We start from the raw sequence: 14671 nt of genomic DNA on the forward strand, positions 1-14671 counted from the left end.
ACTGATAAATCCTTACCTCTACATGGTTAAAGACCACCTTTTGCCCCCCACAAAGCCTCTTTATAATGTTCCCAGACCTCTCTTCAGGTGGCCAGCCTGAGGACACTTTCCTTTGTGCTGTCACCCCCACGCTCCAGCAGAAGCCTTGCTTGGAACTCCTGCTGGGCCCCCGGCCAATTTCTAACTGCTTGCTGGGTACAACCAAGCTTAGTAACAATATGATTGAAGGTGGAGTCTTCTTCATGATAACAAATTATCATCTCAGTAATTACTCCCATCAAAGTACCACCTTCTATAACTCATGCCTCATAGCAAATGAGATGAAGTAAGAGTCTGGCCAAAAAATATGCTAGAACTTCAGACATACCTGGCCATATCCACCACCATAAAGAGATCTGGTACAATTCAGATGGCCAGTTCGTTACTTGCTTCTTTACTCAAGCACTAGAGAGAAAATAGAAGTAAAGCTGACTTACTTACTGAATAGGGACAAAGAGTACGTGATTCACTGGGAAATGGGTTCCCCCAAAAAAGTCAATACTGGTATCTAAAATTATATTTTCTTATATTTTAGTTATGTTTGGAGGAAAACTTGATGAAATAAGCATGGGCATTCATTTCTGAATGCTGGAAATGTTAAAAATAAATATTAAAACTCCCTTTGGCCAAATATGTGGCCACGTACATATGAACCACTTAAAAGCCAAATCATACACACAGAGCTTCACTGCCTGAGGAACCAGGAAATATTGGATATTTTGCCGAACAGAGCTGGGGTACTTTAATTGAAAGTCCAGAAATCCTTTAAAACTAAGAGGTCTCTGATTATCTTTTTCTTCCCCCATATTTTTTCTTTTCTAATGTAGTTCTCTGATCCTTCTACTCGGTGGATGGATACTACTAGGTAAGGCCAGCATACAACTTCACTACATCCAGACTGTCCTAATCAACTTCACTTTGGAGGCCCGAGCTTGAGGTTGCTAACTCTGATGAAAGAAAGGGCTACTTCCAGCATATATGGAAATATTTAACAGCTGTCCTGAGCCATTTGATAGGTTTTAGCCTCCCATTTTAGAAGGGTGTGTCTATACAGAGAAGATCCTTGGCCTCAAACTATTAATTACATCCTATCATACATTGAGCAGAGCAATAGCGGGGACAGGTAGAAGACCACTCAACCAGAAAAGAGATCAATTTGTTCTACTTTAACAACTAGAAAAACTAATTGATGTTAATAAAAGTTGGTTTATATATATTCTACAATTGTCTCTGGGTGACTAATGTATCAACATGATTTAAAAGAACACAAGAGGGACGCCTGGGTGGCTCAGTTGGTTGAGCAGCTGCCTTCGGCTCGGGTCATGATCCCAGCGTCCTGGGATCGAGTCCCACATCGGGCTCCTTGCTCCCCAGGGAGCCTGCTTCTCCCTCTGACTCTGCCTTCCACTCTGTCTGCCTGTGCTCGCTCTCTCTCTCTCTGAGAAATAAATAAATAAATAATCTTTTTAAAAAATTTAAAAAAATAAATAAAAGAACACGAGAATACTTCCAGCAGCACAACAATGTCAGTTAAATATTTCTATTTACTTGGTAGACTATTCAGTAAGTGTTGCCACAAATCCCAGGCATTGCACCTGGGCCACGTAACTAGATTTCATTGTAGCTCCATGAGCCCTTGGAGGTAGAAATATGAAGACTATGGAACAGTATGAACCAGTTAGAATCTTCCTAGATCTGAATGGCTTTGGCACCTGCTCAGAATACACGTAGTACTCAAACATTAAAAACTGCATGGTATATAGAATTTTGGTTAGTAGAATTATATTAACATGTCTAGTCCTGTGGGAAGCAGCTAATTCTGCAGAGAGAAGGGAGCACTCTAGATGATAGCATAGCCCACGTCACAATAGGCTTTCAATAGAATTCATGAGAGAATTAAGTCCCAACAGACTCATTATGTATAATGGATTAATTTGTGTTGTATACATCTAAAATGATACCAAATATGTTCCCTGGGAGGATTAAGAAATAGTCACACTATTTCTCTATAGGGCTTAATTCTCTGGCAAAACTCAGTTGAAACAAATTAACCAGTCAATATATGGCCACTCTAATGAGTTAGACTGTGCAAAGAACTAAAGTGTTGTTGGGCAGAAAATAATCACAAGAACAATGAAACTTACTCTAATATGCTTAGAAAACAGTTGAAGGAAGAGTTTTAAAATCATGTTATATAATTTATAAGTCCATACTGGAAGAAAAATTGGTATAAGGTATAAACATTGCCAGTTTAACACTGTTCCTTCATTTTGTCATCATTTATATATTACCAGGTAAAAGAAAGGTAATTGTAAAGGAATTTAAATGCCTAAATGTGACCTGCAGAATTTTTTTCTTCAGCCAGAAGTGAACTGTTCAACCCACTGCATGAAATAACGTATTTACCCTCTTCTCGTCAACTTCTTCAGCACAAACCCTGTGCACACTACTAGCCCACGGTAGGTTTGGTTAGTATGCTCAGTTTGGGAACCTTAGAATAATATTGGCTGTAGGTTCTATGAAAATATTTAGGTTTGTTCTTTTTTTTTTTAAGATTTTATTTATGTAACTGTCAGAGAGAGAGCATAAGCAGGGGAAGCAGCAGGCTCCCTGATGAGTAAGGAGCCCAATACGGGACTCCATCCCAGGACCCTGAGATCCTGTCCCAAGCTGAAGGCAGATACTTAACCAACTGAGCCACCCAAGGATCGCAAAAATATTTAGATTTGTTCTAATATCATGTCATACATACTAAACCCCTTCTCTGTCAATAGGAAGACATTGAGCAACTCTTACCATGGGCCAAGAATTATAGACATTAATCACACCAACCAACATTACACTATTAAGCAAAATACCCTAATTAGTAATACCATATTTTTGGTTAGAGGAAAGTAATGTGACTTCATCTCACATATCATATATACCTTGAGGAGCAAGATTATCATTTTAAGAACCTACAGGCTGAGGTTAATTGAGCCTAACTTCAGTTTATAGATCTCTGTCTAGAGCAAACTGAAATGGAAACATTTTATAATGATTGTGAGAAATTTGAAAGAAATTTGAAAGCAGCATTTATTTGGATTGATTATTTGGACTAACGCCCCTCCCAGATGTCCCAAAATTATATTTGCTAGTGGAAGCATCAGGCACTGAACACATAGGAGTTGTCTGATGTACTAACTCCTCAATTCTCACTTACCAATAGTATATAATAACCTCTTAAACTTTACCATTAAAAATTAGAAACTGCCTATTTGCATAACAACTTATCGAATAAAGTCAGAGTTTTGGTGTGTGTGTATGTATATACAATATTTCCGATCATCAGTTAATTCACAAAACTGGCACTTTTCATACACTGCATTATAAATGTAAGTGCTGGCTAAAGGAATGGTAAGATAAAACAAAGTCCTAATAGATCTACTAGGTATCTGAATAGATTTCACTTGATACTCCTAAAGGGAAGTGGTATGTGAACACATTATTTAATATATATGTGATATATGAGACTAATAATAATAAAAAAATAAATAAAAATACCCCCTAGATGATTTTGTACATACATTAAAGTGTGAGAAACATTGTTCTAGCCTAGTGATTCTCAGAATGTGATGTCCAGGCCAACCACATCAATACCACCTGGAAACCTCTTAAAAATTCAAATTTTTAGACCCTACCCCAGACCTATACATCAGACACTCTAGGTCTGGGACCCGGCAATCTGTGCTTCATCAAACCTTCCAAGTTGGGAACTGGTGGCAGCTGCTACCATTATCATGACAACATCCTCAGGGCCATGCAGCATCTAAGAGTGATGACATTGACAACTGCAGGGCAGAAGCAAACAAAACCTTAAGAAAGGTCTTCAGTTGGGTTATGGACCTTGGGGAGGGTATGTGCTACGGTGAGTGCTGTGAAGTATGTAAGCCTGACGATTCACAGACCTGTACCCCTGGGGCTAATAATACATCATATGTTAATAAGAAAAAATAAAATAAAACAAAACAAAGTAAAACAAAAAGAAAGAAATGTCTCCAAGAACATACCAGATTTGTATGTGCAAAACTGTCTAAACTTACTTGTGCTCCTGTCCCCGCTGCTCACTAAACTCCCACCACAAAGCTCCTTCTCACCATACGGAGGCCAGGCTTTGCTTCCTCTTCTTATCAGGCTCTTATTCTCCTCTTAGGCTGGGTAGCTCCTTCAAATTCTTTACAGCTCATGAAGAATGCCATCTCCTTAGAGAAGCCCCCTCATCCTACCTAAATTTGTTCTTTCTTTTTGTGTCAAACCTTGTTTCCCCCGAGGACCACATCACAATTCACACTTACAGCATTACAGCATTTATCTGTTAGCTTACTTGTTTATTTTCTGTTTCTCCTACAAGCCATTAAGTTCCAGGAAGGGCTCACTTCTGTCTTGACCACCGTAATCCTTAGTGCCTAAATATTTAGTGCCTAAATATTTAGTGCCTAAATATTTCTTCTGTATAATAGGCTTTCATGAATATATGACTAAATAGAGATATAATGAAAAAGGTACCAGACTCAGATACTATTATTAATGCTAATGCTACATAGACTAATTCTCCTGTGATCATAGTAGGAAAAAAATTGAGTCTTTGCTACACCGAATCAAGAAAATAAGTGTGCATAAATTGCCTATCATGTTTCATAATTTTCAGCATTACAAGTTTGCTAAATATCAAAGTATTTCTCCAAGGAGCCTAGAATTTTTGTCATTTAAAAAATATGTTATATAAGTAGAACAACTTTCACCTAAAAAGGAATGAGACCAAAAGACGAAATAAAAATGTTTAATTCCCTTTTGAATGTGTGTTGAATTCAATACAATTTGATAAAACATTTTTCTAAGCCAAAGGAACCAATGTTACATTTAGAAGGCAATTGACTGCAAAAAAATGTATTGTCTATGCTATACTTTATTTTTAAAAAGAAATTCAAGATTTTATTCTATGTTTTCTATGATGCAAAAAGGATGTCTTCTCTACAGCTCAGGACATCACAAGAAAGTAATGGCACAATAAAAGAAGTTTTGTTGGGTTTTTTTTTTTCCTTTGCATTATCTTCATATACCAGTAAAAAATAAACTCTTTAATAAATAAATATATATAATAAATATTTGCAAATCGAAAATGTATAAATAGGTCCATCCTTTAAAAAAAAATGTTCCATCTTGATGTGGCATGTTCTATAGCTCATGTTTCATCCAGAGTTTTTACATGTCATTCTGTAACCTACAAAAGCCTACAAGGTCCTCAGACTTTATGTAGCAATAATCTTGGTCAACAGTGTCAATTTATCTCTTCAACATGAAGTATCTACTTTTAATGTAACTTCTGAAGTAAACATAATCCAGAGAGGTGAGGTACCAGCAGCAAACCAGGTGGGGTTCCCATCATCCACAGTTCAACAGATTTTCAGCTTCAATCTACCAGTAAGGACTGAACCAATGAACCTAAGGGAACTTAATCCACTTATAAAGAGAGGTCTTGATCTACTTCCAGCCAAAATATTATTTTTTGTTCTCAATATTCTTCCCAAATTCAGCCACCCAGGAGAAAACTCCATAACATTTTGAGAAGACTCCCGGGTTACTATTTTACAGTGTGAACTCTGACGAGAGAGAATGGTTGTAGCTTGGCTCTTCAGCGAAGACACTGTCATGCTTCAACTGTACATCAGTATGTCCTTGTACAATTCAGGAACTCTTTCTGGATCCACTGGTCTAGGCAGGAAATGTGTAAATTTCTGATGTCTTTTGGACCTGGCACCATCTCTTGGAGTTCCATCTTTGTTAAGTGCCACGAAATACCTACGGCCAGTGTCTCCATGTTTATATATGTTGGATGAATAGGTATTATACCAGTTCTCTTCAAATTGCTCTCTAAAGATGCATTCAGAAGTCAATTTCTCCTGTAAGACAGAAGGTAACTACCATTAAAAAAATACCTTTGTGAGAATTTCCTTAGAAAAGTCTCATCTCTATATTTGTATTGCCTTGCTTACAATAATATCATTGTCAAAGAAGGGGAAAAGGATGAATTGGTTTTGCTTTATTTTGTTTTAGTTCTTACATTACCTGGAATTCTTCCAGGCAACTAAACTTCTTAGTAGTTTATTTCAAATAATTTTAAATTAAGTGTGAGTTCTCAGTTTTATTGTCAAATACTTAATCAATACCCAGAACTTTCCCATGTTTCATTATATCTTTCTCCTACCACCATCCCCACCAAACAAGCCTGTATTTATCTTGTTCTGTTGTTAGAAAGTTCTACATAGCAAGTCTGTACTGTCATTTTGAAACGTGTCAAGATCTTGCTAACATCCAAATTCCTAATTCAAAACCATCATTCGAAATCATATATCTTCCCTAAATGTATTTATTAATTGGTTGATGATGCATTTCCCATCACTAACTTTCATCTAGAGGTTACCATTAGGTAAATGTAGTAAAGGCCCAATGATTTCTTGCCTTTTTAAGTTGAACTGCATCTTATCCTAAGAGATAGAACACAGTTACTTTTTGAGTCATGGCTCTTTAATTATCCAGATATGGTCAACCAGATATGTAGTTGCCATTTTCTGTTGTTCTCCACAATATCTTAGGACTTCATTCAGTCGTTTCCTATTTACGAAAATCAGCAACATAAATACATAGCTATGGAAGGTGATCACAGGTAGAGAAAATTTACATTAAATAAAATGTGAAGGTGAAAAGAGTTTAACATGGCAAGAAGAAATTGTCTTTTTTTCTGTGTCTCTGGTAGGAATAATCAAAACATGGAGGGAAGTAGAAAGACTCAGGATAATAGGCAAGCAGACTAGCAAGCTGAAAGCAGTAGATGTTTGGGGCTTAAAAACTATAATTGAGGGCGCCTGGGTGGCTCAATTGGTTAAGTGCCCAAATCTTGATTTCAGCTCAGGTCATGATCTCAGGGTTGTGAGATGTCAGGGTCACACTGGGTGTGGAGCCTGCTTAAAATTCTCTCTGTCCCCCTCCTCCTGGCCCTCCCCACCCCTCTTGCATGCGTGTGCTCACTCTCTAAAAAAAAAAAAAAAAACCTGAAATTGAGTTAGTATACTACTACCCGACATATGGAAAATAATTGGAATATAAATATTTAATTTCTACATATATGTATTTTATATGTTTCTTCTGACATGTATTATTGGTAGTTTTTTACTGGCAAAATAGTCATAATTTTAAGAATTACAATAATGTTTTTAAAATATGTACTGAGAAAAAATAAGAATAAAAAATAAAATAAAATACATACTGAGCCATAGAGTTCTCCTTTGTCATTCATTCCAAGGTAAAGACCACTGTCCACACCTCTAATACTGACCAGCCCCACTGCCACACTGATGAATTCCAGGATACCTGTATTTATAAACAAAATAATGACATACTTATTAATGAACATGTGATTACTGAAAATCTTCCAAAGAGTAAACCAATATTGCTAAATATAATAATGTAGGCAGAACTCCTTCATAAGCTGAAAAGTGCTATTTAGTCATCTTATTATGATGATCTTCCCATTTTACAGATGAAAAAAAAAACCTAAAAAGAAAAGTTGTCCATCATGGTGTAATGTTAAAGGTATAAAACCTTAAACCAGACTGACTTGCATAATGTACCTTGAAATTTACAGTAATTTAAAATTTCATAGTAACTTACTGACCAGTCTGTCCACACAAGTCATTTATCATCTTTAGGGTTCAGTTTCCTCATGTACAAAATAAGCAAAATGCCTCTTTCCAGAAGAGTGATAAGGACTGACACATTTAGGCATTCAACAAATGAAGCTATTATTATCATAAATTAGTACATAATAGAGATGTTCCTAGTTCTCTATGATTCCATTAGTTAATTACATATGTTCTATTAATTGTTTGGGGTTTTTTTTAAAGATTTTTATTTATTTGACAGACAGACCACAAGTAGGCAGAGAGGCAGGCAAAAAGAGAGAGGAGGAGGCAGGCTCCCTGCTGAGCAGAGAGCCCGATGTGAGGCTCGATCCCGTGACCCTGGGATCATGACCTGAGCCGAAGGCAGAGGCTTTAACCACTGAGCCACCCAGGCGCCCCATTCTATTTATTGTTTTGTTTTGGTTTTGCTAACTCTGAATCAAGTCCATCTTTTCTCCCAACAGCCAGTATACCTTATATGGATACATTAGTGTTTTATAGTTTATAAAGGCTTTTGACTTATATTTTCTATCTGGTCCTCAAAAAAAACAATTCCTTAATATGGGTATGGAAGATATTATCGTCCCCATTTTTACATATAAAGAAACTGAGGCTCAAAAGGATTTATTGAATTGCCTAAGAATATGAAATTCTAAATTAGTAGAACTGACACTTGAACTCACATCTTCTGAGGCCTAATCCAGCGTTTCTACTTCAGGACTATCCATTGGTTTCAAAACCAATGGAGATATATCTATATAGATATATAGGTATATTATATATTATCTATATATTATATATGTAATCTATATGTTATAGATTACACAGTATGTGTAATAAGAACCTGTCACATGGTTCTTAAAAATAAATATGATAGTTCAAAGAAGTAAAAGGACTGTATAATTCATTAAATATGATAGACAAATACTGAGATTTTAGAATGCAAGTAGATTTTATTATCAATAACTTTCTAAAATTATTTTCATTTATCAATAGATAAACCAGTATCAAACATTCTCCTACTAATACACGAATACACCATAGTAAAAGAAATAATGTTCCCTTTGCATCACTCTTTTTCTTTGTACACACTCACCTTTGGAATAATTTCTTTATCTTGTTCTTTAGACTCTTTGTTGAAAATATATATAGACATACTTTCTCTGGTTGAAACTGCCTTTAACAGTTTTCTACCTTCACCCCTTTCCTCCTTCTTAAGCTGTACAAGCAATATAAATGTGCACTGTTTAGTCTGATTTTCATTCTTAAGTCATATCTTGATTTATTGTACAGATTCCTGTTTGGACATGTGGTGTTCCCAAGGCCAAGAGAAAGTCCAAAATCTGGCTAACCCTTATACAGAGAGTTCTATTCTGTCCAGAGCCTAATTCATTCTTTAGCAGAAACATAGATTCTTAAGCTCTAAACATAGATTCTCAAGAGCTCAAATTAGCTCTTTCAAACGATTGGTAGATCATGTACAACGCTAGAGCTATCAAGGACCTTATAACAAGAATACACTACCAAATAGACTATAAGTGGCTTGAAAGATTCAGTGCCCTTAATTGAGAGCCAAAAGAGAGAAGATAAGATACAGCAGGAAGACACAGACTCCATAGGATAGTCACTGGAATGATGAACATAGAGGTGGAGAGTAAAAAAAATTTAACCTATGGTCAAGCTCATTAGTGAATGGTTCCTGTTAGAAATAAAAAGATAGACCTAAAACATGATCCGTAAAAGAAGGTAATATTAATAGAATTTCATCCAGGATATACCTACAAATGTATAATTACTTGAAGTTGTATTGAATGTTAAATTCAAATGGAAAAGTATATGAGGGCTCACTATAAGGTAACTTAATTCTCTTTAAATATCTGACTTACATTAAGATGCTCTTGTCTTTCAAAACCCAGAGACTGATTAAATGATTAGGATGTATAAGAGAACCAATTTCCAAGTACAATAAAATATAAGTTTCAAAAAATGTTTCATTTCCATATAAACTAATCATATAACAGGTCTTATAAAGTATCTATTTTTTCTTTCAATAATAAATGGTAAACCACCTATACTTTACTTCTCATTTTAAGATAATGCTGTTATCTTGTAAAAAATCTGTAGTTGTAGAAATCACATATATTTTTAGAACAATTGTATTCATAGCTTCAAATTTATTAAACAACATCTAAAACTTCATCCTTAACCAGGCATTAATAATTTTGCAATGGCTCACAGAGATTGATGGGAAAAAGGTTATGTGTTTTTCGAGTTCCTCTTAAAGATTTTAGCCACACTTTTAAATTCTGATCCTTTTTCTCCTCAAGGAAATAGTATACCACATAGTAATTTGTAATCACTTGATTCTTAAATGGGATTTGACAAGTCTTTCTTATTTATAATATGAGGTGGCAACTAAGCTAATTCCTTAACAAAGAGTAGACATGAAAAACTTTCCTTAAGAGGTAATCACAGATTTTAGATAGATTTTCTAATGCCCAGTGTCCCATAAAAAGACTTGGAGGGGCTTTGTCTTTCTGGTATCATTTTCAAAGCCAGCCTTTTTAAGAATCATAATAAACAGGTGAGTCAACCCACAATGCAACCACATCAGACAAATCTACGGAGAATAGGGGAGAATAAAGGAAAAGCCTTTAAAGGAGTATGTTTGATCTCAGGTTAAACTTTTTTTTAAGTAATGATTCCATGTTTACATATTAGGTAAAATCGTCCTACTGTACTACTGTGCAGAAAAACTCTATCATAAATGTAGAGGGAACTCAGATAGGAAATTATTTTAACCTCACTGGAACCTTTTTGTGGTTTTCAACCTTGATGTGGTTTTCAAATTTTAAATACAGGATTCTGAATTTTTCACATCATCAATCATGGGAAAATTAGTATAAACTATCAAACATGTTACTTACTTTAACATCACAAATACCCATTCTCAAGCTTTTTCAAAATTCTCACTTTGATGGCACATAAATGAGTTTAAAAGAAAAATACCAAAATGATCTCATAATGAATAACTGAGGTGCTAGAAAAAGAAGGCAAATACAGAGAGAAGCATATGATATACATGCGAAACAAACTTTCTTCTCACCTCTACTCCCTTATGATGTCTTAGCCATCCAACGCCACTAGGATGCGCTGTAAGGCATGGCAGAGGCTGTTCAAACCTCCTCAGGCTATCAGAACTAACCTGGGTTCTTTTCCCTTTGTATAACAGTAGATATTTTGTTTTGATATGTAGCCTCCCACCATAGTGACTTAAACAATCACAAAATACGTTTAACTCATATTTTTGCAATTACTAAATAATTATGTAAAATTTTAGCAAAAATATATTGTAGAAGATAGCAATTCTGATATGAAATATTTTTTAAGGAAATGATTTAAATACCAGGTTAATGAATGTTATCAAGGCTATAAATATTTATAATCTCTTCCCATAGATTTATATCTCTTCCTATAGTCTTATAAAGAGACACAATCTGAAAGAAGCAACTTGTGTCATGGGGGAGTTACAGGTGAACCACAAGTGTCTTAAAGGTAGGTAGGTGTCCAAGGCTCTACTATGTATCACAAGGGGTGAGGGTAGGGAACGGAGTCTGAGTATTACCTCAGCTTAACTTCTACCTGCTCTGCTTATAGGCCTCACCACATTTGTGTTCATTTCTAAATCTTTCTAGTAGCTGGATGATTTTTTTTCGATAATTAATGGAGTTCGGTAATTTTTAAAAGCAAGAAAACTGAGCCACCTGGTGTCAGCAAAGTTCTTTAGAACCAGAATCTCAGCCTCCTCAATTTAGAAACCACTTTCTAAAAGTGACCCCAAGGTTGGCCAATAGGTCATGACACTCTTGACTCATAGTCAATGGGAATTTGGAAGAGATCAGCGGAAGCTGCAACCATATGGGTTTTAAAAAGTTAATTTTCTAAGCCTTTAAGTGCTGCCAAATGACCACCACATGCTCATTTCTACATCTAGAGTTACAAATGCCCCTCAAACCGAGATTTACACTTCTGCAAAGTTTTAATGAGTACTGCAAGCCAAAAAAAGGAATGAGAGTATAAGAACAAGGGGAAGGGGACAAGATAAGAGAGGACCATTCAGAGATGAGATTCGCAAAGAGTCCCTCAGTATTAAGGAAAAGAAAGGAAGACAGATGTTGGGCCCTTTCCCGTTGCTGCCAACGAGTAAATGGTACTTTTAAAAAAATACAATAAATCTCTCCAGTAACGTCCCAAGTTTGATGATCAAAAATCCTTTGAGAATGCTACCGGGTTAACTCTAATATAATGAAAACTCCCGCCGTGGGGGTAAAAGATCCTGAGATGTTAGAACCTGAGAGCATTTTTAAATCACCTAATTTAACTCCATCATTGCACAGAAAAGAAGAATTAAGCCTCAGACTGTTGAGGGCACTTACTGGTCACACATAGTGTTAGGGAGTAATTAACAGTAGAGATCTATGATTTCCCAACCTAGTGTCACAAGGATCCTTCGTTTGTTTTTTTCTTTTAACTCCTTCTGCTCCCGGGCTTGCTGGAGGCATTCAGAAACACGTCTCGATGTGTTCCCACCCATATCCTCTTTCGCTTCCCCATTTCCTCTTACAGACGGTCAATACTAAGATCTTTGCTTTCCCGTTTCACAATTTCTTAAGAGGAGCTTGGCTGAACGACTGGGCATGCTCAGTAGCCAGCCGGGTGGGGTGTGTGTGTGTGTGTGTGTGTGTGTGTGTGTGTGTGTATGTGTGTTTTCCTTTTCTCGCCCAAGTAGAACTTAAGCTCAAAGAATTGAGCCTACCAGTGAGCCTACAGGTGAGCCTACCAGTAGCTCCCTGAAAGTTCATCTGTTACCTCTTTGAGTGAATATTTACCTAAATGCCCCCATCCGATAAGAGAGCGACCCTCTGAACAGGAGCCCTGAATGCATTTTTAAAAGCTGCATAGCTGTGGGGCATGTTTAAAGAAGCGGAAGGCTTGCGATATTAATTCTGGATAAGAAAACGGTACTGGAGGAAACGTGAGAGGAAGCAGGAGAAAATAACATCGGGATAAAAAACAAAACAAACAAACAAAAAAAAAAACCACGAAAACTGCCTGCGAGGTAAGAAGTGCAAGATTCCGAGTCCAAGTCCAAGTGATTCCGAGTCCAGCTCTGATCCCAGGCAGCAGAAAAGGACAGGCGAAAGGTGCGTGAGGAGCACCCAGCGTTTCTCCTCCCGCCCCCCAGCATCTGGAGCTGCAGGCCTGCTAGAGACTGCCTCGGGAAGCGAGCAGGAAAGTCCTCCCTGTCCCTGCGCTGGCCCGCCCTTCAGTCCCAGCCCGCACCTCGAACCGGATGGGTTCCGGGAGCTCCCTCAGCACCGGGTGGAGAAGAGGAGCCGGGGGTCTGGGGGGCCGGGGGGCTGGTACGTACCGAAGAGGCTGTGGTCCTGCCGGGTGCCCTGCACGCTGCCGTCGGGCAGGATCTGCAGGTGGAAGCCCGTGCGGCAGTAGAGCTGCCGGCGGCGTAGGATGCCGTGCAGGTGCGCCAGCTCCGCAGCCCCGGGCCCGCCGCGGGCGCCCCGCTCCACCGCGCCCCGGCGCTCGCCCAGCAGAGGCGGCCGCTCCCCGGCAGGAGGCAGCAGGAAGTGCGAGCCCACCTGCTGGCCCAAGCCCTCCAGGCCGCCGAGGAAGCCCCCGACTTCGGCTAAGGGAGCCATGGAAGGGCCAGGGGGAGAGGCGGAGGATCCGGGAAACAAAAGACCCCAGTCAAAAATGTAGCGGGGATGGGGACGTGAATGGAGAAAAAATAGAGCAAAACAGGTGCAAAAAGACCCGGTTACTCCTGTGAGGTCGCCGAATGGACTTTGCACTGAGATAGCAGGGGAGTTTTCACTGTCTTGGAGCGATCTTCTCTCCTTGGGTAGGTGGGAGCCGGCTGCTGGCTTTGCAGGAACATCTATAAGCGGCCGCTGCCAATACCCGGCTGGGGCTGGGGCTGGGGGCTGAGGCTCCAACTCCGCAAACTGATCAGATCAGAGTCCTGCGTACATACACAGCGAGTATATATGCGGGTCCTCTTGACATATGCTAATCAAGTCCTTTCATGCGCACTGGGGAGGTTCTGTTTGAAATCTTAAACCGGTCTCCTCTCAACACGTTTTTGCTCTTCGGAAGTGACCAAAAGGGGCCCTTGACGATTCTCTATCCATGCTGTCGCAAAAATCATTCCCACACTTGGCCAAAGCTAGCCAGCAACGTCGGGGAGGCGCAGCGAAGGCCCCTCTTTGGGGTTGTCTTTGGGACAACCGTGATGCTGTTCGGCTACTGCTGTGCAACCGCCTTTGATGTGAGCTCCTTTGCAGTGATAGATCGCTGCTAACAAGGAGCCCAGCTTGGCAGGTATATAGAAGAAGGAGAAGGGGGGCTGCCGCTGAGAAGGTGGGCGGAGGGGGTGGAGGAGGGGGTGAGTGGGAGGAGGAAAAGGGGAGAAGAGGAGAATTGGACTCCTTGAGAGCTGCTGGGAGCCTGCAGTGGACAGGTGCAAAGAAAGGTAAGAGAGAGAGAAGGAAAAAGGGTGTTACCTGAGGCTTAGACCTGCCCAGACACACATGAAAGGAAAATCAAAGCTTTGACAGTTTAACTCACTAATTTTAAAACACTAATAAAATGTGCAAGCATTACTTTTTTCTTTTATCATTTAGATGGGGGATTTTCTTTACATAATCAAGGTTAGGTTAGGAACACATACCCCCCCCCCCCCTTCCCAGGTTCTCTTTAATGTTTATCTTTACTCAGATAGCACGTGATATAACCAGGACTGCCTTATATCTACATGGAAGTTCTAAATTGTGTGCTAAGGTCATGGACTTTTCATCAACATAGTATGATAACATAATATAATATAACATAATATA

The 14671-nt window shown here is 38.5% G+C and overlaps 1 protein-coding gene across 1 annotated transcript; it reads right to left on the reverse strand.

Moving 5' to 3' along the window:
- Positions 1–5576: 5576 nt before the first annotated feature.
- On the reverse strand, positions 5577–13474 carry FGF20 (fibroblast growth factor 20). The gene is made up of 3 exons (XM_059384310.1): positions 13189–13474; positions 7343–7446; positions 5577–5978 (listed from the first exon to the last, which is right to left on the reverse strand). The coding sequence occupies exons 1-3, from the start codon at positions 13472–13474 to the stop codon at positions 5733–5735; spliced, it is 636 nt and encodes a 211-aa protein (XP_059240293.1). The 3' UTR covers positions 5577–5732.
- Positions 13475–14671: the final 1197 nt, after the last annotated feature.

The sequence above is a fragment of the Mustela nigripes genome, chromosome 18, assembly GCF_022355385.1.
Source record: "Mustela nigripes isolate SB6536 chromosome 18, MUSNIG.SB6536, whole genome shotgun sequence".
Lineage (NCBI taxonomy): Eukaryota > Metazoa > Chordata > Mammalia > Carnivora > Mustelidae > Mustela > Mustela nigripes.